The sequence below is a fragment of the Jatropha curcas genome, chromosome 5, assembly GCF_041381405.1.
Source record: "Jatropha curcas cultivar XTBG-Jc1 chromosome 5, XTBG_Jcur_1.0, whole genome shotgun sequence".
Classification (NCBI taxonomy): domain Eukaryota; kingdom Viridiplantae; phylum Streptophyta; class Magnoliopsida; order Malpighiales; family Euphorbiaceae; genus Jatropha; species Jatropha curcas.
Window position 1 is genome coordinate 25875653 of NC_143155.1, and position 22694 is coordinate 25898346.

General features: G+C 32.4%; 3 protein-coding genes and 1 long non-coding RNA gene across 4 annotated transcripts; 2 read left to right on the forward strand and 2 right to left on the reverse strand.

Annotated features, from left to right (window-relative positions):
- The first annotated feature begins 6937 nt into the window (after positions 1–6937).
- LOC105650076 (Rho GTPase activating protein with PAK-box/P21-Rho-binding domain-containing protein) lies at positions 6938–9893 on the forward strand. The gene is made up of 4 exons (XM_012236958.4): positions 6938–7427; positions 8162–8282; positions 8373–8723; positions 8870–9893. The coding sequence occupies exons 1-4, from the start codon at positions 7123–7125 to the stop codon at positions 9491–9493; spliced, it is 1401 nt and encodes a 466-aa protein (XP_012092348.1). The 5' UTR covers positions 6938–7122; the 3' UTR covers positions 9494–9893.
- A 1301-nt stretch (positions 9894–11194) lies between these two features.
- LOC149496466 (myelin transcription factor-like protein) lies at positions 11195–11984 on the reverse strand. Its single transcript, XM_089721130.1, has one exon. It carries the CDS (start codon positions 11910–11912, stop codon positions 11436–11438), a length of 477 nt encoding a protein of 158 aa, XP_089577256.1. The 5' UTR covers positions 11913–11984; the 3' UTR covers positions 11195–11435.
- Positions 11985–14492: 2508 nt separating this feature from the next.
- Positions 14493–15150, forward strand: LOC119369812 (uncharacterized). The gene is made up of 2 exons (XR_016320940.1): positions 14493–14914; positions 14991–15150. It is a non-coding gene; the product is annotated as an uncharacterized LOC119369812 (long non-coding RNA).
- A 2098-nt stretch (positions 15151–17248) lies between these two features.
- RBP-DR1 (RNA-binding protein-defense related 1) lies at positions 17249–22694 on the reverse strand. The gene is made up of 9 exons (XM_012236961.4): positions 22271–22694; positions 21999–22081; positions 20112–20163; positions 19806–19931; positions 19636–19715; positions 18684–18863; positions 17960–18305; positions 17724–17867; positions 17249–17645 (listed from the first exon to the last, which is right to left on the reverse strand). The coding sequence occupies exons 1-9, from the start codon at positions 22437–22439 to the stop codon at positions 17518–17520; spliced, it is 1308 nt and encodes a 435-aa protein (XP_012092351.1). The 5' UTR covers positions 22440–22694; the 3' UTR covers positions 17249–17517.

Here is a 22694-nt window from a genome sequence, read left to right on the forward strand (position 1 = left end):
TGGTTGAATTTTAACTCGGTTTATGACTTTATATTATACAATATAAGTCCATGCATCAGCCACGACCTATTTCTTTTTCAGACTAATGATAAGTGTTCTTTCAAGACAATTATTAAAAAATTAAAAAAACAAAAAAAATAAGTAACTACCATCTCAATCTATTCTGCTATGATCGATTATCTATACACAGAATGAGGATATATGAACCTAAGCACGCAATATACGATAACTCATTGCAGCTAGGCCAGGCTTCTTAATGGAAAATACATGCATCTTTTTTTTTTTTGTATGTGTGTGTTGGGGGGTGCACGCTGTGGAGGGAGGACTTTGAAAATTTTGAAGTGTTTGCAAATCAAAATCAAATGTATTTTCGTTAATCTTTCACTAAAGTCTTATATTAATTCAATTAAAATAAGAAATTTTCAAAACTATTAGCACTTTATTATATTTTTCTCGTATTTTTCTCGTATGATAAGAAATATCATCATTTCAATAAAGTTTTATTCATAGTTAGAATCATAAACTCGATCTAGATTTTTCATAAGCATTTTCATATCCGTTTTGAATTGTATAACTTATAACATTAATCTCGTTTCAGAATTTATAACTGTCTCTCCCTATAATTGAGTGTCTAGTTGTTAATCATCAAACTTTAACTTTAAACCGGTGTTCTTGGCACCAATCAATGTGAACAACCCATGTATTTAACTCCTCATATTCATCTAGCACGTTATTGCAAGGGCAAGTCGACCTCTAATTATAATTAATCGTGCATAATCAAAAGAAACAGCAAAAGTCAATGTTGCATACAAGTAACAATATTCTCCTTTGCACATGGCTACTGTGATTTTCAAATGGTTTTTTTAATCCAATTATTAGCTTAATCTTTCAAGTTTCAACTTATTATGTTTGGCTAAGTTCGATAAATTAATTTATTCCAATGATTGGGCTACAAGCTATACTTGTGTAATAGTTCCTTAACTCTTGCCGTAGAACTTGTGTCTTAAAAGCCTGATGACAGGCAGAGTAGGCCAAAAATTGATAATATCATAAAATGGTTGTCTTAGCTTCTGCTTCTATTATTCTAATCTTTGTTTAATTTCATAATTATAGTTAATTATACATGATTTCCAAAACTGCTTTTCTTTTTCTTTTTCTTTTTTTTATTTAAGAGATTGCCTCCCATGATTGTAGAGGTTTATCATACTACATGTCAATTTTTAATTTTCTTACGCGTTTGACATTAGTTGGCCATGACTTAGGAGTGGAATTTATTTTTCCATTTAAAGAATTGGAGAATGGACAAAAAAAAATTAAATATCTAATTATTTATTCTTCCTTCATTCCACTTTAATAGTAATAAATAAACATTTTCCATTATTCCACTTTGAATAGTCATTTAGAATTTTGAGGCTATAAATTAATTGTGATTTTCTAAGTTTACCCATATTTATTATGTGTAATTCATTTTTATTTTTACATTTAATAAATGGCAATTTAAACATTTTACTATATATTTTTAGAAAATTAATGAATTTCAATCATTTTCTTAATTCTTATAAAATAAGCAAATATTACTATTAAAGTGAAACGGATGGAGTATTTGTTATCCAATGATTTTTTTTTTTTTTTTTTGAGAAGAAAATTTCTATTATGCTTTGGTGAAAATTGTAATGAACAAAAAAAAATATGTATCAAAGTTGAAGAAAACAAAAAATCATTTATACATGATAGAAAATTATGGGAAAATCATTGAAAAGATGTATAGTTTTGTCAGCCCATGCAATCGCAATCAAGCAGAGACTGGATTGCAAGGGCCCATTTTTTCTCCGCATCTGGGCTCATCATTTTATTCAAACAGTACACATAAAAAGGAAAAAAAAAAAATAAATGGAACAAATAAGGGAATAAATATTTTTTTTACTAAAAAAATAAAACAAAACAATAATAATGATTGAAGTTTTTTTTTGAATTAAATCTAACTGTTATTGAAGGTATGAGAAATGAAGACTGATGTTTTTAATTTAGTAAAAATAAAAATTTAAGGGCTTAATTTTAACATAATAAGAAAATCTCAGTCAACTTCAATGTGCAGTTTAGCAATGATGACTAACACTGTCTAATTCTCCAAGTAAGAACTTAATTAAAGGTCAACACAATTGATACTGACGTTGATGCGTCCCACATCGTCCGCGGAGTACATTCTAGACTAGTGTATAAGGCTGGATTCAGTCCTTTTTCCTCTACGAGCTAGCTTTTAAGGCGAAATTAGGGGTCCAGTCCCTTATCAAACATGCACACTCTATGAGTAATGTAAGATTTCGAAAGCCTACTAAAAAAATATAATTAAAGGACAACAAAATAAACATAGATTTAGTTGATTTTAAAATAAAAATTTCAATTTGTAAATTTTATAAAATTATAGGGATTAAATAATTATTATTTCTTGATAAAAAACTGCATACTCTAGCAAAAGTAAAATTAAAATTTGAAGAGAAAAAACCAAAAAAAAAAAAAAAAGAGAGAGAGAGAGAGAGAGACGAAAGATACAAATACAATCAAAGAAAGGAATGGAAAAGGACAGAAAAGGGACTGGCCATTAGCCAGTAGGAAGGCTCAGTAGCAAGCAACCAACGATCAAATGCTCAGAGATCTGAAAGTGCATTCGAAATTCAAATAGTGGCTTCTCTGGAGGGAATATCTCATTTAATGCCCATTGGCTACTATATGCGGGGCCCCGTATCGTATGGGACCCACATGGAAATATTTGCCGGTTGCGCTGGTCTGCCATTTTATTTATTTATTTATTTTGCTTTTAAGGGGGCCAAAAATTGATGAGGAAGTAAAACAGAGATCCACACAGTAACAAACGACAAAGATCGAATGCGGTCCGCTCCTTCTCGATTTCATGCACTTGGCTCCCAACTTTCCTTTTTTATACTATTTGCCCACAAGTCTATCGCGAAAATGCCCTTCTTTTAATAGTATTAATTGATCCATTGTAACACGTAACACTATAATAAACATGTTCCATATAATGATTATTGCGAGTCGCAAACTAGACTTTTTCATGTCTTTAAATGAGCTTAAATGCAAAAATCTCAATAGCAATTTTAAGATCATCATCATTTTGTAATTTAAAATTTTAGAAAGCCTACTATTTAAAATTTTCAATTTTCAAACATACACTTAGATAACAAAAGCACCAATAAAAATAATTCTACTAAGAAACAAAAATCATAAATACTAAAATTTAAACATATACATAAAATTTTTTTTTTTAACAATAGCAACACAAAAAAAAAAAAATGTAGATAAGGAGTATTGCCAATTTGTGAAAATGACACACTTATGGCCAATTATTGCAGAGTAAGAATCAATGATGTACACGAAATTCATATTGTAATAGAATCATGGATGTACCATATAAATTATATTAGACCGACAATAATTTAACCGAATGGTTAAATCTTAAACTTGACTGCAATATCGAGTCGTGGAGTTAGTATTTTGAAGAGGATTCTAAACATAATTGATTTTCGATCCGAAATGAATTAATCTTTTCATTCAACCATTAAACAGAATATAAATGATATATTTTGTGACTAAAAAAGAAAAAACATAATTAGTAATTTAGAACGATAGATTAATTAATTAAATTTCTTTTTATATTGGCAATTTATCTCAAAGTCACTGTACTTATTGAAAAAAGACAGTTAAGAGAAAGTACAGAAAAATACAAATGAAAATAGTATTGAATAAAAACTAAAAGGGAAAGAGGAAGGAAGGAGGGGAGGAAGGAAGGACAACGTTGTTGTGAATTTTTAATTTTAAATTATCTTTTATTGTATGATTTATAATTACGTATTCCTATTCACTCATAATTATATAAATTGATGAATATAAAATATATTAGTTTTTTTTTTTTTTTATTCATTGGAGGCTTTTTATTGGCCAAAATAACACACAGTAGAGGCAACTCTCTCATTGGCTTATCAAATTGAAAACCAACCGGACCATCATCTAATTGGCTTAAAATATATTAGTATTTAATAGCAGACACCGACATTAAAATTGGCTCCTCCAACTAGTTGTGATTCAAAAGAATTAAAAAGTTGCTTTTTAATTATTTTGTATTGTTATAAATATCAAATAAATGTGTTATATATTTATTGGCAAAAAAAAAGTTGAAGCATGTCGGTTAGTTTCTAATAAAGTGCAAGGGCAGCTCACCTATAAGTAATAAAAAAGATATTGTCATCTCGTTGAAATTGCAAGAGAATCCAATGTCTTAGATGTTGAAAATGAAATGTTCATGAGACCACATTTTTTTAAATATTTTAGTAGATTTTTAGTTTTAGATTTATCTTTTCTATTCATTTTTATTTGATGTTAATTTTAATTTGTCGTTTAAGATAGATTAGTAAGTAGAATTTTCTTTAATTTGATTAACTGCTATATTTTATTTCACATAATTATTTAATTTTCAATAATTCTTAGTAATTTGCAGCTAAAAAGAAGTGACTTAAATAGTAAAATGCACTTTGAATTCAATATATCATATTTTAATAAGTTGGAAAAATATTTATTTGGAAGGGCAATTACCATCTCTAAAAACAATTAAATTAAATGGTAACAAACACTTTTACCCGCACTACGATGTGAGCTTGCTACTGTATTTTTGTTTATTTAATGGTTGTTTTATTTATATTTTTTTAAAAATATTTTATTCATATAAATCTGCATGTCTTCATCTATTTTACTAATAGAAAATTTATTCCATCAATGCAAGTAAAATCATATTTTGAATAATATTTAAAATAATTTTATAATTTATTAGGGTATTATGCTCTCATATTTATTTATATTTTAATATTAAATGATTTTTTAAGAAAAATGTAAAATTCACACTTACTTTTTTTATCATTTCTTGCCATGAAAAAAATATCGAATCCAAAAAAAAAAAAAAAAAAAATTTGTGTTCCTCAATTTCTCAAAATTTATCTATCTAGTGATATAAATTTTTAATACTCTATCAATTTACCTTCATAAATTGCTCATGAATCTTTTAGTTCTAGTAAAAAAAAAAAATTTACTTAAAGTGAAAAAAATTAAAAATAGTCAATAGAACAATAATAATTTAAAAAGTTTAAAATTTATCTAAGATACATAACTTATTTAAAAATGGCTAAAAAATGGCTTATGAAAAAAAATTGGTGGTAATTAATTAGACCAATGAAATTAAAATAAAATATATGTTAATATGGGAAAACGACAAACACCAAATATGTCATCTTCAGTCCAAGAGAAAGATAAATCTATGTATATTACAAAATTCATTTATAGGGATAGAATAGTCAAAACATAAAACTCTAGGAATAGTAAAAATAAAATAAGATAAAAGGTGATAGTTTAAATGACAATTCACTGTAAAAAATGGTAAAAGTAATTATTTAGTGAATTTGATTTATGAAAATTTAAACTTATCAGTTATATATAAATGAAAAAAAATTAAACTAATTATCATAAAATTTAAATTAATAATACTAAATGTTAAGGTAACTTATTTATTAAAAATATTAGATTAATTTAATTTACATTGTGAAAATAATGGAGAATTAAGTACGTGGCTATATGAGTGTTAGAAAGACATTAAAGTGATGAAGTTCGAAAAATATTATTTAGTAAATATGACAAAGGGCAAAATGGTAATAGTATGAAAAATGATGTGGTTTTTGTGGAAAAATACTATTCATAGAATAGTGTTTTTAGGATTTGTGTTATTGTGTGTAAATATATATATTTTGTTGAATAAATAAATAAATTCTAAAATAATTTATTTATGGAAAGTAGTGTCAGCAACTCGCAGGTCAACAAAACCAAGGGCACGAGAAAATGGAAGTGAGTTCTGTGTTCTAGGCAAATACTCAAAACGACGGAAGAATAACCCAATTCCGTTTCCCTTTAATCACGCGAAAGACCTAAAAAGGACTTATCATTATTGGAAATATCAAAGTTGTTGTGATTTGATGTTCTTCTCCAAACCCCAACGGTCCCTTTCCTTTCTTCACCAATTCGAATTGCCTTTTTAAAACAACCAACCAAACAGGTACTTAGTTGCTGTAGTTTGGAAAAGACATTATTATCTTATCTATCTAATAAAATAAAAACACATGCTTGCTTATAATTTCTTTAACCCAACCCAGCTTCCTTCCATGCCCCACTTTGCATCTTCCTCTTATAAACCCCCAAACCACCATTGCTAAGGAATACAAGATCAAGATCAGGAATATAAACCCAAGGCTTCAATGTACATATGGGTTTCTTTGTTTTTTTTTTTTTTTTTGATCACTAGTGTCTGGATTCTATTACCGGAGACCGACTAATCCTGCTCAGGGTTTAATCACAATTAAACATATAGTCTTTTTTTTTTCAATTTTTTTAAATTAGTCTTATTTCTATTTTTAGAAGAGAATGATTTTTGTACTTTACTATTATATCCTTATCGATTGAAATAAATAAAATTATTATGGCTGTACCCTATATTAACAAATTTCATAACTTTAATTACTTTTTTTCATGTTATATTAGGAAAAAACTATAAATTTAAAAAAGTTAAATTAATTGTTAAATCAAGAAAATTTGGAGACATGAAATTTTTAAATTTGAATGAAGTCATTCAAACTTTGACAATCATGGAGTAAGTATAGTGTAGATTTAATTTGATTGGATTTTAAAACCCTAATTAATTATGATAGTAGTTGTGATTAGTTATTTGCAATAATAATTTTCATGGTATCAAGCATGAATAATTAAAGAAGTAGCAGATTTTAAATGGGTAATTAATGCAACAATAATGGCCTTCTTGATAAAAACCATCAAATTGGAAGGACAAAAATGTCCAACAAAGAAGATAAAGTGAAAAGTCCATTCAAAATTTTAAAACGAGTGGCCGTTTGAACACCAACTTCAAAGAGCTTCAAACTTCAAAAACCCCCCTCTTCTCTTCAATGCCATCTTCTCATAGCCCGAACCTGAAACACAAAAATAACTTCGTTACACTAGACAGAGCCGGAGAGCGAAACAAACTCGTATTTCATATAAATTTAGAGAGAGAAAGTTATGACAGGACTTGTAATGGTGACGAAGGGAGGTGTTAGGGGAACACCAAAGGGAACAAAAGGAACCGAAGAAGAGCAAAACCAGTTTTCTATGGTGGCCATTCTCTTAGCAGCTATAAGGAAATCGCTAGTGTCTTGTCGTTTTGAGGAGAGAGAAGATGTGATTCCTACTGTTCATCATATGGAGATCGGTTGGCCTACTAATGTTCAACATATAACTCATGTGACTTTTGATCGTTTCAATGGGTTTCTGGGTTTGCCTGTTGAGTTCGAAGTCGAGATTCCTTGTCGAGTCCCAAGTGCTAGGTAGATATAAATCTCCTTTTCTTGTTATTTAGTGCCTTGTTTCTTACATGAACTGGGTTTTGCTTAGAATAATTTGAACGTACTTGTTGTTGAGGGGGATTAGATCTGACGAATAGCAAGGAGCAAGTTGTGTTTGTTTTAATACTTTCTTAAAACATAAAGAGAGTTTTGAAAAATGATCTGAGATTCTGAATTGAATTTGAACTAATTTTCTCTCTATTTTTTTTTCCTCAGTTGTTGTGGATGTTAGCCCGCCTGTGGCTACTGAAAAAATATTGGACTAGATTACTAAACCCCAGTTACAAAATCTAGCTTTATGAAGTGAAATGAACTTCATTTGTTTCTTAACTCAAGCATATTCAAGTAGCATAATTTGGGTGTGATTAATCTGTAGGAAAAATTCTCTTTTCTTCCCACTATGAGTCCTTTTGTTAACTTATTAAAGTTGTAGAATTTCGACTGTTTTTGTTCCCCAATTCTTTTCTCACTTGGTTGGCAGTTGAAGTTATTGGACTTAGCTCAATTCTGGTTCTTGATGAGTTCTATAAAATGGAGATTGATTTAGGATGTTTAATGTCCCATCTGAGTCAGGAAGAATACCCAAAAATGTTTGTTCTCAGATTTCTTGCTTTGTTCAATTTCAATTCAACTGGGTCGGATGTACTGATTTATGCTGGTTATTTTTGTGTATATTTTTTCTACAAGGCTTTAACTTCATGCATTACATTTTGCAGTGCTAGTGTGTTTGGCGTCTCAGCAGAATCCATGCAATGCTCTTTTGATTCAAAAGGAAATAGTGTCCCAACAATTCTCTTGCTAATGCAGGATAGGCTATACTCTCAGGGAGGTCTAAAGGTATTATTTTTCAGCTTCCGTTGAAATTATAAGTGTTATGTTACCTTGAATGAATAGCCTTACAGTTTATATTTTTGGCATGGTTTCTAGGCAGAAGGGATTTTTCGCATAAACCCAGAGAATGGCCAGGAAGAGCATGTGAGGAGCCAGCTGAACAGGGGCATTGTGCCTGATAATATTGATGTACATTGTTTAGCAGGCCTTATAAAGGCCTGGTTTAGAGAGCTTCCTTCAGGGGTGCTGGATGGGCTTTCTCCTGAACAAGTTCTCCAATGCAACACAGAAGAGGAATCTGTTGAGCTTGTGAAACAACTAAAGCCAACAGAAGCTGCTTTGCTCAATTGGGCCATTGACCTCATGGCTGATGTTGTTCAAGAAGAAGATTCCAATAAAATGAATGCTAGAAATATAGCAATGGTCTTTGCTCCCAACATGACTCAGGTACAAATTCATTGTTACATTTCTTTCTTGCTAAAGGAAAATTACACAGGATACTAGTTTTGCTTTTTAAAGCAAGAACGTCAGTAGGTTTTGATTTTTTTTCCCCAAATATAATTGATGGTATTCCCTCCTTTTTCCTTGATCAGATGTCTGATCCTTTGACAGCACTGATGCATGCTGTACAAGTAATGAATTTACTCAAGACTCTAATTACAAAAACATTGAGAGAACGCGAAGAGACTGCAACTGGAGGATATTCACCTATGTCATCTCATTCATCTAGTAGGCAAACTGATGAGGATTTTGAAAGTCAGCAAGAGATGGATACCAGCTGTGAGCTGAGACAGGAACCATCAGAATATGATGATGATCATGCTCATTACAACCCTCGTAATGATGATGATGAGGATGAAGTTGAGTCATTGAGTGAGATAGAAGAATGCTTCTTGAGGCAATTAAATGAGAATAAAAGTGGCTGCAATATTTTCTTCCAGAAACCACCAGATGATTTACCCAGAGAATTTCCAAATCCCAGAATTTTCTTAGGGTTTAAAACGGAATCTGGCATCTCATTTACTGGTAGCAAAAGTGAAAGTTCTAGTTCAGCTACAAGTGATGGAGAAGACTCCAGGGCAAATATGATCGCTGCAGGACAAGAAATTGATAGGAGAAGCCCATCAAAAGAACAAGAAAACTCTGATGATGTGGATATGGTCGAGAAATTAGACGTTACCATCTTGCCTATACAATCCTCCAGCGAATCCGTTTGACTCAGTTTTAATTCTTGAAGCGCCTAGGAGAATACTTCATTGCAGATTTTGGTTTGCTCCCTCAGAGTGGTTACATTTGTACATTAACACTGGATTAACTGTGTGAACTTTGCTTGAACTAGGTTTTGGAGGATTCAGTTGTCGTCGATTGTTAGAGAGTCATGGTTCAGCTTTGGGCTGAACTTGTGCTTGTTTAATGAGTTTCAGCATGGAGCTGAAAACTCGCTGTCGATGTCTTAGTAATGTGGATTTCTAACCTTGACATTCTTAGGCTGCAATGAGTCATGTACCCAAGTCTTAATTCCTTGTCTTTATCAAACAGATATGCAGAAGTCTGTGATGCTGAATTCCTGTTTAGCTTCATTCAACTTTATCTAGAAATGACGGATATTACATGTTATATGTGTTTGATTTGCAAAAGCTGTGTGGTCCATGTTTCGGTTATTGATAAAATTAGATTATCATCTGTGCCTTAAAGTCTTGGAATTCTTGGAGTTGAATTATTCATGTATAAATTCCATTTGCAGGTCTCTATCAAAAGGTTACTCGGAAGTCTTTGTAATGCTCAATTCCTACATAGATTTTGTTGAATTTTATATGGAAGTCATGCATGTTCCAATGTGGTTTTTTTTTTTTTTTTATCTCCTTGGTAGTATCTCCAATTTTAACGGTTAGACAATAGATTAATCCATTTTAAATTTGGAGAGTGATCATATTGCTATTGACTCTATGGCCTCATCCTATGGTGACATTTAATGCGTTTCAACCAATAAACAAAGTTAACTCAGCACATTTTGATAAAAATATACGTTTTGCGTTAGAATTTCTGCTTTGGATTCCATTCTTATGATTTCCTTTTATATCAATTTTATGGTTTGGTTGGCAGTATTCGATCAAAGGGAATTCTGATAGACACTATTAACTTAGTGATCAAGTCTTTGTTTCAGTAATTAGAAATGACAGTTCGAAATACTCATCATTTCTTTGCTTTAAGGAATCTCCATGTCCCCCCAAATTAAATTCAAATAGTTTACCTTTTAGTTGAGTTAGTTAAATGGGTTCTTAATCAGAAAATTAAGCAAACACAAAAAGGGTATGCATGTTCAATATTTTTTATTTTCTGGCATAAGAATAGTTTAGATCTGAATTTGGTTTTTTAATTTGTTCTGGCAAGCAAATTTGCGAGGGAATATATTTACTTCCGTCCTTGTCTACATTTTATTACTCTCAGCGAGATAGTGGAATCTGATCCCATCAAGATCTACCATTAACAAGTTTTGTCTTATAGTCTCTGTTCGTGCTTAAGGACGATAAAAAAAATATCCAAAGATTTTTCCCAACTTTTGCAAGATAGAGGATTAAAGATAATGAGATTTCTATATGGGTTTTATTTGAACGTAAGCTCTCTCCGATTTTCAAACTTACTTTGGAGGTATGGTTCTCGAAAAGTTGCTGCTTTGGATGCTTTGATGGTTGCTGCTGTAAGTGTTACTCTTTCCTCTCCCTCTTCAATAAACTCCTGAGATAAATCAATAGAACAGTGATTTATTTTAATCCAACTTAATTAGTCTCTTTAATTGCATTCTCAGAGTAAGAACAAAAATAATTTATTATTATTTTGATACGAAAGAAAATAAAAAGAATTGTTGCTCAAATACAAGCAGCAAATAACCTGGAGAACAAAAAAATGAACCTCAGAAATGGAAAGGAATGATATAGCATATAATTAATATTCGCAGATTCAAACTTCCACAAATTACTAGTAAGCAGCAAGAATCAATATTAATATGTACAATTGTGTTATCCATCAAGGATTTGAACTGTGCTTGACCTCTTCTTCCTATCTTTTCTCAGACCAGGGAAGCTATGAAAAAATTGATTAAAAAAAAAAAAAAAATACTAAAGCCCCAGAAAATAGAGAATAAGGCGGAGGAAACAGAAATCAAGAGGCCAAACAAGTCTCCCAAAAGAGCTTGTTCTTCTCCTTTTCATTCATTTGCTCATTATCTGATTCATCAACAGAAACACGTGATTTCTGATTTACTGATAACCCATCACTCCATTTTTGACAACCATCGACCTTAATCTCTTCTTTTTCCTGCTCTTGCTCTTCCTTGATATTATTCTTATTATTATTAACATTTGAATGAAGAGGAGGTTCTTCTTTAACTTCACAGCCATTGAAATCCCCAACACAAGAATAATAACAACAATAATATGATACATCACAACTGCAAGATTCTGCGTCGTCATCATCATCATCATCATCATCATCAACAGAAGCAATATCTTTACTGGGTTTGTTGTTTGGATCAAAATCAACTTCAGAATCACCAGAGGCTTCTATCAAGAAACAAGAAGATAAATTACATTTTTTTGAATCCATTTTCTTGGTGTAGAAAGACCAGAAATTTTCCATGAGTTTGATAGTTTCAGGCAGACTTTCAAGCTGAAGATTTTATTACTCTCTTAAATGATAATGGCTCAAGTCTTTATATAAAAACATTTCAAACAAAAAAAAAAAAAAAAAAAAAAAAAAAAAAGAGGAAGAAAAATATTACTTTTTCTTTTCTTGAAAAGATGAATAATTAATTAGTTAAAACCAAGGCAAGGAGGAAGGCCTACCAAAAGAGATCCAAATGAGACAACCATACCATGTGTCTAATCTTCTAGAAGGATTGATAATTTAGGCAATTTAATTAATGGATTAATTAGGGCATCTAGAAGGTAATTAATCCCTAAATCAGTAAGCTGACGTGTCAATCTGACATATTTGGTAACCTTTTAAAAATTTAATTAAAAAGTTGAGTCGCTGTAACTTGTAGTATATGTTAAATAGTATAAAAAGGAAATATTACATTTATTTCATGATATATATACACATTTACTACACTTAATTTATCTTTTAAGTCGAAACTTAAATATTTAATTTCTATCGACGAAATGATGATAAATTACACCAATGAATATTTAATTTAATTTTATTATCATAACAAATTGTGACGTGTTAAATTAAATTGATACAACGTGTTAAATTAAATGATTGTAAAGAGTTTATGAATTAATTTATTATTTAATCGGTCTTAATTTATTACTTATGACATAAATCAGATAAAATTCAGCTTTAATTCGTTAATTTTACATGTAATCGTATTTAAAGTAATTAAACAGCTTCACACGACATCCTAAAGTAGTGACGTGGTAAAATGGGGGATAACCTCAATTCAAATCCCATATGGCACGCAATTTACTCATTCAATATTTTATTATTCTAATAATTGACTGGGCACATCGACAGCCATCAGAGCGGGTCATGGGCTACCTGCTAAAATTTTTATTTTTTTTTTTAAAAAGAAGAAATATCCGTTAAATAATCAATGAGCCAATGAGGCTTAACTTATTTTAAGCATTTATTAAAGAGAACTGCGAACACGATGCCCCTATAAATAATACGTCGACACTAAAAACGCTAGAAGTGTCAAAATCTTCTAGAGGAGGAAAACAAAATCAGGTATAACAAAAACAAAAATGTAATTTCCATATTATACCAAAAGTCAAAAATAGAGACTTGGAATATTTTTGTTTTTGAACTTTACCAAATATTATTCAATTCAATGTAATAAAAATTGACGTCAGTCAAATTGTCCAATAATGAAGCTATACCAAGTTGATATTTATTTTTGGTTTGTTTAAAGCGTGGAAGATTACCTTGTTAGAGAATTTTAACATAAAAAATTATAAAAACAAACAAGTGGCAAATAAAAATCCTGGCTTTATTTATTATCATTACTACTTGGGGTTAAATTGTATGCAACAGTCGCATCATGGATTTTCACTAATTCAACCCTCTAATCTAATCACAGATCATAAAGCACGTGTCACATCAAGTTTTTGGACATAAAGTAAAGTCATGGTCCCCTCGGCACAATAACCCAACACCCACCATTTTATTGGTTGCCATTTATTTATAGCAAACCTACCTCAATCACATGCATTTTCTAGTCACACATTGAAGAAAAATAGAGCCTTGTTCAGCTGTGATTTACGGTCTCTTCCAGCAAAAATTAAATGTTTTTTTTTATAGATATTAACAATTATTATTATTAACTGTTTGATTAATTTTTTATAAAATATTAAAAGACGATAAAAGTTATTTGATTACTCTTTTTAAAAGTGGATAAAAAGAAAAGGTATCAACAATCTTTTTCCTTACACCTAAAATATTATTATTCATAAAATTATCATATTATAATTTATTAGTCTAATTATGCTTTTAAATAAAATTTAAACTCCATAATTTTATAATTCTAAAAACAAAGACAAAAACGTCACATGGTTTTATATTATTGACTTGCGTGTTATGATATGATGTGATAAATTGTCATCATTTGCCCAAAAAGAGCAATGACGATAAACTTGTCAACCGGACTAATAAAATATTTAAAGCATTATTGGAGGCGTTTAATTGTGGTTATAGTAGAGCAGAACTCTTTTGACTGCCTTTGAATTCATCAAATCAAATGTCAATCGTTAGCGTCAGAGATCTATCACGCAAGCATTTTTACCTCGCAGTCAAAACCCTGTAAAAAGTAACCCCCACAGTCATACCACTATTTACTGTTCCACGGTCCATTGAATAAGAAAAATCAGCAACTTCTAGACTTAAAAGTCTGAAAGCGACAAGGACGTTGGAAGCTAGAACTTCTTTTAAACGTGGCCAAATCTGATATAAACGACAGGCTAACCATGGATAAGTTCGTGCCGCTATATTCGGCATTTTGTCAAAAAAATCCACAAATCACGTTTTTCCACCTAAAGGCCTAAGACGAATTGGTAGAGTATAATACAATATCATTATTATTATAAAAGATTAAAGATACAGCTAAAACATCTACCAAGGGTGCAGTTTCTGCCCGTTTTTCAGTGTTCCACCATTAGCAGTGTACAAAGAAAACAATCATTATCCCACTTTACATAAAGGGCTGAATTGAAAAGAAAGGCAAGAAGATAAGCAAGCGACCTAATGCATGCATAAAATTTGGAAACATGATTTAAGATTTTGAAATTCACTATTGATGCCTTCAACCTGTGATCCATCTCTTGAGAACTTGAAAAAAGTTCCGTTAGAGAAAAACTGACCCATGCATACTTGGTAGATTTTTGAAAGTCAAACTTTTCACAAAGTTTGTTGAGGGTCTCTATCAGGTGAAGCTCCCTTGATATTCCGGAAGAGTTACCTGGTACCTTACAAAGAAGATGTGGACCAATTACCAACTTTCCGCAACTCTCACCATCTATGAAAGCATCTCCAAGTTCTGTAATGCTCCTGATCTCCAGCTGTTTTGCAAACTGCAACAATGGCATAAGTAACCAGACAATGTAGGGAACAAGAATCAGAGCCTAGAATGAGCATAATAAGTGGTGCAGTAAGCATATCATGTCCAAATAAAATGTCAACACACTAACATTAACTTCATTGTTTTCTTTCATTGTGCAGGCTTCATAAATTTCAAGCGAGTAAAGGGATCGTCCTTTTTCATTCGTTGTGCCTGCATTTTTACACTAGCAAATCAACTGATAAATGTATCAAGCCAATCACTTTTGGATTGGAAGTTTGAGTTTCTGTCCAATTGTAATTAAGTTTCAGTTTTCGTTTTTGTGGGAGGTGGTGTTAACAACCCTTCAAAATAAAATGCACCAATAGGAAAGGCCAAGCAACATGTATACGGGATCCTTGGCCTCCTCATAAGAGGAAAATGAAAGGGATAAAACAATGAAACCAAAAGCAATCTTAAAAAATTGGACACCATTAACTACCCAGATAACTGGGAAACACACCCATATTAATGTTGACTGATGCTGTTCAAAATGATCAACCCTGAAAAGTATAAACTTCTAAACAGATTTAGTATACACTATAAAACAAAGCTCCAACATACACGACATCATGTTAAGCAATTTGAAAGACTTTGATCCACATGTATCAATTAATGAAAAACCAAAGCTCTTTTTGGTCCAAATCTTTTTGCTTTTTTGTCCTTTAATGTATTTTCTGCAGAATCTGGTGTAGTCCATGTGCACAGAGAAAAAAATGTAATAGCAAGAACATTTGAAAAATATATAAAATTTACTTCATGCAACACATGAAAAAGTCATGTACACAGAAAGTAATTTTTGCACATCATAAAAATAACCTTTTTCGTTTCTTCAATACTGTATTTGTTGTCTAACCCAAAAAAAAAAAAAAGTTGATCCTTTTCTTTTTTGCTTCCAACCAAAATAGTCAGCTAACTACACAAAGCCTGCCTCTAACTCTTTTTATTTATTTATTTTTTCTATCATTTTTGTTTTTCATAACTATCTTTTACAATAGCAGAAAAAAAAAAAATATTAAGTTAACCAAATGAAACCTATATAATAAAACGTAGGATTACAATTCAATAATTTCTGTCCAGCTTGGCCTTCTGAATATTTTATCTACGGCAAATCATCATCAGATCTCAAAGCTTTAAATGTAGCCAATCGCTCAAATTATTAGAGTTCAACACTCATTGAGGGAGGGAGGTAACCAGAGGGGATGAGGAAGATGGATGAGAGGGCAAAGCAATGACTGTTCCCACTCTGGTGGTTGTTTGTTTGTTTGGTCTAGGCACCATAAAATTGATACCTAGCAGTGATACAAAATGACAAAAAGGAAGCTGAGATGAGTTCCTAATCACAAACATAAAAGGTGCCATCAGCCAAGCGTAAAAGGGTTGTTTTCCAGGGTTAGAACTCTGCTAACCAAAATGCATAAACAGGTATTCATTCAAAATGAGAGCAAGTGACTAACCTTATAGGTCCAAGAGTTCATTTCATCATTTGGGCAACCATGTTTCTCTTCTTTCTTATCTCCCTCTTCATAGATGGGATAATCCTTTTCTATCAAAGTAATGAACGAAACCTGAGATGAATCGTTTTTGCTATCCTTGAATACTGTTTACTGTAACAATAGAAATATTCATGTAAATTAAAATGCACAGACCAAAAAACTAAATGCATGCAACAGATACAAAATCAATAGTACCTGAATCATATGAAAACAAAACACCAGTAGAACATCTCCAAACTTTTAGAATGCATAATTGAAAAACATCAGCACAAAGATGTTATAAAAGAATAGCATTCTTAAATCCTTGAGATTCTACCTGCTGAGATTCATCAAGATAAAATCAACAAAGGCAAAAAAGTATAAATCCAATAAATTTCTAAATTAAATCATAGCATGACCTAAACAGACATAATAAATACCAATGTGCCACAAAGCAACAAATGCTAGAAGATATAAAAATCCACTCACAAATCATAGGAAATCAAGATGATGCAGATAGATGCCACAATACCTGAATACTTGCATGCCTTCAGCTTAACACTCGAGGACATGTCACAGAAAGGCAGAATGCTTAGTATGGCTATACAACAGCCAAATTTCCAGTTGTGTCAACAGTTTTGAAATTGATGATGCATCTCGAAAAGAGAGAAAAATGTGAAAAATGCGCAAGGGTTCATAGAACACATGGGAAATTACATGCTTGATGCTCTCAAACATCATCAACATAGCATGTATTAGTTTCCCATGATTCATTTGATTGATGATAAAAGAAACAGAATATTTGATTAAAGAAAATAAGTTTTCAAACTGCAGAAAGGAAAAAAAGAATATATCAAGAAGCATTAAGTTATGGATGTTTCCACCCACATTATATTAACAGGTGCTCGAGGGAAAAATCAAAAAATTAATTGATCTCTAAAAGAACTTCCATGGTACAGAAATTACAAATTGTATCGGTGCAAAATGCACCATGAATTACAAGTTTTGGGAATTCCAATCCCATGAAGCAATTACAAGGATGGAATAATGCACATGACCACAAGATTCTCAATCCATCCTCAAATGCTGATAATGCAGTCACTCCCATATATCCAGGTTGCACGCGACCACATATCACATAAAATTCTGCTGGCTTCCATGACTCACATTTTGATCAATAAGGTTTACTCTGTTTATTGTCTCTCTTAAGCTGAACTTTCAATTTCTTACCACCTAATTGGCATCCATTCATCATATTAATTGCGGTTTGTGCTGCTGCCGGCGAGTCATAACTTACAAATCCTGCAAATAAATTCATATTAGAGATCCAAACTCCACTCGTTAAATATGGATTCAAAAGTAACTAAAAAATGTCCATACCGAAACATTTGCTAACACCAGTTGCTTTATCAACAAAGACCTTGGCACTCAAGACTTTACCAAATGGCTGAAAAGCATTGGCAAGTTCTTGGTCACCAAATTCTTGGGGTATGTGATATATGAAAAGATTAGCACCGGCTGGACCTAAGTCAAAGAAAATAGAACATCTAGCATAACACCACCACCAAGAATACATAACAAAGTGACAATGTCTAGAACTATTACATAGAACAAACCTTCTAATTGACCACCAGAACTTGAACTGACACCTGAAGATGTTGCAGAATTACTGCTTGCAACAACAGGTGGTGCTGTACCAGGTGAACCACTCAAAGGTTGGTGACTTATCATTCCTCCAGGGTATGCCATGGGATACTGAACACCTGGCACAGCAGGATAAGAACCGACATAACTTGCAGGAGGCATTGCATAATTTCTAGGGCCCATACCAGGGGCAAGATCAGGTCTGATTCCACCACGCAATGCATTTCCTTGATTTACAGGAGGAATCATACTATGAAAAGCAGGTTGATTCTGCAATGGTGGCAAGCGATATGGCACAAGTCCATAGGTTCCAGGAGCCTAAAAGAGAGCACCAGTTACACCACAGTTTGGACTCCAATTTGATGTTAAAAATGAATGAAAGTTGAATTAAAAAAAAAGGAAAGCAAAGAACAACAAAATGATAGTCAATCAAGAAGCTCAAAAGAGGTTGGCTTCGATGTAACGGTAAAGTTAATGGGTGTGACCCACGAAAACAGACTCTCTGCAAAAACAAGGGACGGCTGCATAATTCAACCTTCCCTCACAGATCTAGGATGCTTCGTGCATTGGGTCACCCTTTTTAATCAGGATGCTCGAAGTTAGGACAGCATTAAGAAAAGATATTGAATACAAACAATGGCTAGGCATTGCAAAAGTTGAACTATTTATCAACAAATTCATAACAGCATAACTGACCTGGTACCCATATCCATTATAGGGGGGAACATACCCCATTGGCAAGGCTCCAAACAATGAAGGATGTTGTGAATCTGCATTTGGCAGGCTAGAAGCCTGAGATTGTGCTTTCTGAGCCCTTCTAGCTTGCCTTTCCTTTTCTGTATCTGCCCATTTGACAACCAAAGGAACACTTGAACCCTAGTAGAATCAAAGATAACAATTAGGGTGCAAATCATTAAATTTAAATAAATCCACATGAATGCCAAGGTTCTGGTTTACAAGTAGAAAGGAAGCATAAACTCAACAAGATGGCTAAATAGCAAGGGTCTCATTGCTGAACTATCAGTTGGTATATTTAGTGATAAGTGAAACGAGTCACACATATTTGTTGCCATGGTATGGTCAATTAACACAATTACAGAATGATGCGCACACATTTTTCTGCTTCTGCAAAAAATTCATTTGGCCTTAATCAAAATGCTACCACACCCATTGAAGAGACTTTTGGACCAAGTTACACTATCTCACACTGTCATCAACTGGTCTAGGATTAATGTTGACCTCCACATGAAAAAGTAATTACTTAAGCTAGAGAGGCTTTGGACCCAGCAAGCTCATCAACTCACTACAACATAGATTAAAGTGTGGATAAGTATTATAGCTATAGAGAACAGCTGACCTTGCATAAAATAAATGATTGAGTTGAGGAGGGAAAATTTTTCAATAGACCAACACATTTATCATGTAACTGTTGTGATGCAACTCATCTTGCAACAAGTCAACCACCATAGTCCAAATGCAAATATAACAGGAAGAAATCTCCAGAATTACTTAGCATCCATTGACAGGTGTATAATTGAAATGAATATGGATTGGTATTTGAATTTCAATAAAAAAAAAATCATAAAAAGATTCAGACCCTAAATATTTTTTGCACTTTAGCAGAAAACACACATGCACACACACGAACCTCCATTTTATGCTTTCCATTGACAGCCTCCAGGGCAGCAAGGGCTTGTTCTTTAGTATCATACTTCAAAAAAGCACATCCTACCAAATAATTAGTTGAGATCAGCTAAAACATTAGATTATAGTACTTTTTGATAACTTGAAAGCAAATTAGGATTGTTAAATAATTACCTTTGCTTGTTTGTTGAGAACCCCTTAGAATTTGCAAGTCTTTTATACTTCCATATTTAGAGAATAATTCAGATACTTCAGCTTCAGAAACATTTTTCGGAAGCATACCAACGAAGAGTTTGTGTTCTGGTTAGAAGCAATGCATAAAATCATTCAAAAAAAAGAGAAAGAAAAAGCACATAAGCACAAGATAAAACCAAGTTAAAGATAAATGAAAACAAAATCAGCATCAAACAAGAAACAAGAATATCGATTGCAGCAATTTACAGCAATCCTCTTAAAACAGTCAATGAAATTATATTACACCTAGCCTTTCCAACTCGCCATCTGCATACTTCACTTGCAACGGACTAGATGCCTGAATTGGACAGAAAGAATAGGGTGTATTTCAATTAGAGAGACATGATGGTTGGATCAGAGAATAATAAAAGTAAGAAACACAATTCAGCACTGAATGAGAGCAATATGTATCCGTTGCTAGATTATCCAATTAAGTAGACTCAAATTTGCCCCGAGCTTTTGCAAAATGTTTGCATCAAGAATTAAGTCATTGACAATTGGTTAAACAGTGAGGCTTGCTCATAGAGGGCTCTTAATTCACTGTAATACCTCGGTCAAAAAAGTACAAAGTTGCATAGGAGTGCATATGCACTAATAGTTGGGACATGAAATGCTATTAATCATACATTTTCTTAGATCAATTGTAGTCTTCTTCTCACTTTGCTCATTTTTTATGCAAGAAGAGACAATTTGGAAGTATAATATGTAGCGAAATGCTCATTCCCCTAGCCACCTAAGCTACGCCTAGAAGCTTCAAATTGAAATTTTCTTGCTACAATATCTTAATAACGTAGACAGTTATTACTATCTTCACTGAAATCATATATTTCATCTTGCAACCATCAGCATTAAAACCAAATTTGAACTATCTATAGTGTCAAAGAGTTCTACAATTCCATCACAACTTACTCTCATAAAAGGTGATTTCGTTCCCATAATAAATTACTTGAAAACAATACACAGTTTTTTGCTTTGCATTTTACTAATGAAATCTAGTTATTCTTCCTAAAAAAAGGTTCAAGCGACTTCTCATTCTATTGCCGTATTTTTTTTAATATGTTGTTCCCTACATGGTATGGTCATGTCCTACATAGACCACCGTGAACCCCGGTTCACAAGTGCAACACATTACATTGTTGGTAAAGGATGCTAAAAGGGGAAAGGTAGACCTAAAACCACATCGCGGGAAGTTGTCTCATAAGATCTGCTATTTCTTAACATTAGTGTGGATTTATTCATAGCAAACATGAAAAGAAGAAAAGTAGGATTCATATAATCAACCCAGACTGGTTTGGGATCAAGACTTAATTATTGTTATTGTTGTTCCTGTTGATAAGAACAACCTTTCGAACCACTAAAATTTATCAAAATGTTGTCACTAAACATTAGTCATGACTCATGATATACATTTTGCAGAGTCAAATCTGAATCTTGTGGCTCCTTTAACAACATCTTTTGTTATGGCAAAATAACCCCTTAGCCTTGTGAATAGATAATGGACTCCAGATTAAAGCAACGAATGGTTCTACACAGCCTAAAACTGCATTATGTTCACAAACTTTATATAAACAAGAGTGAGAACAACTAAACAAGATACTCTTGTAAGTTCATTACCAACTTCACTGATTTATCGTGCCATATAGTGCATTAAAAAAGGTGTGGCCATATACCAAACAATGCAGGAATAATTCAATTAACCTAAAAGTGTGAGAGCAACTAACCCATATACTGTTGTAAGTTCATTACTTAAATGCAGTATTACAAGTTTAATATTTAGAGAGTTGATACAGTTTTGGTCCATCATTGACTCTGTAATTGCTCACTAACTTGATAAAAACCAACTTCAGTACGTTGTATAGTGAATTAAAGGTATGGCCACTTATCAAACAATGTAGGGATAATAATTAACCCAAGTCATTCTCTCTACTTCACTGCTAAACTACATTTGGCAATTGCCATAAACAGCCATTTTTATGAACTACTCAATTACTATTCGTTAATAAGTCACCGAGATCAGTAAATGACACTAAATAGCTAAATAGGTAAAATTCCTACCAACATTTATCCACAATGTGGAATATAATCAAGACAAAAATAAGAAAAGCAAGTGACAGAAACGAAATTTACACTAACCCCAGGAAGTGTTTTCTTGTTATGGCAAGCATTGACTGCTTTATCTGCTTCCTGCCGGGACGGACATATTACAAAACAACACCCTACAAACACACAACCATGAAATTAGAGTTCAAACCACAACAAATCTTGAACTAAATGGAGCAAATCACGCAAATCCAAAAAAAAAGAAACCAGAAACGGAAAAGAAAGAAAAGGAGAAAAAGAGGAAATGTGAGATTCGTTAAATGTGAAAAGGAAATAAAAAGCAAGCAGAAACAAAAAGAAGGAACCTCTTGACGCGCGCGTGGCTTTGTCTTTGATGATGTTAACCTCGTCGACCAACGCAAACTCTTTAAACATTGCGAGAAGCTGAGCTTCCGTCATGTGCTTCGGCACTTGACCTACGAACAGCTTAACGCTCTCTTCGCTCGATTTCTTCTCCTTTTTACCCTCCGCCATTAATGCCGATAGACCACAGACAGAGAGAGAAACACACACTTTCTTTCTCTCTCTTTCCGGTTTTTTGTTCCTCTCTCTAGATTCTTGTTGCCTATGTTTTTCTATTTTTTCTCCGAAGGGTCGTCGCTGGGAAATTGGGGAATTTCTGGATGGCAAAGTTGGATCTTCGATAGATATATTATAATTAAATTATTTGCAAATGGACTCCATTTTCGCCTGATTTACGGGCGTGACCTTACAGCTGTTTCGGTTTCA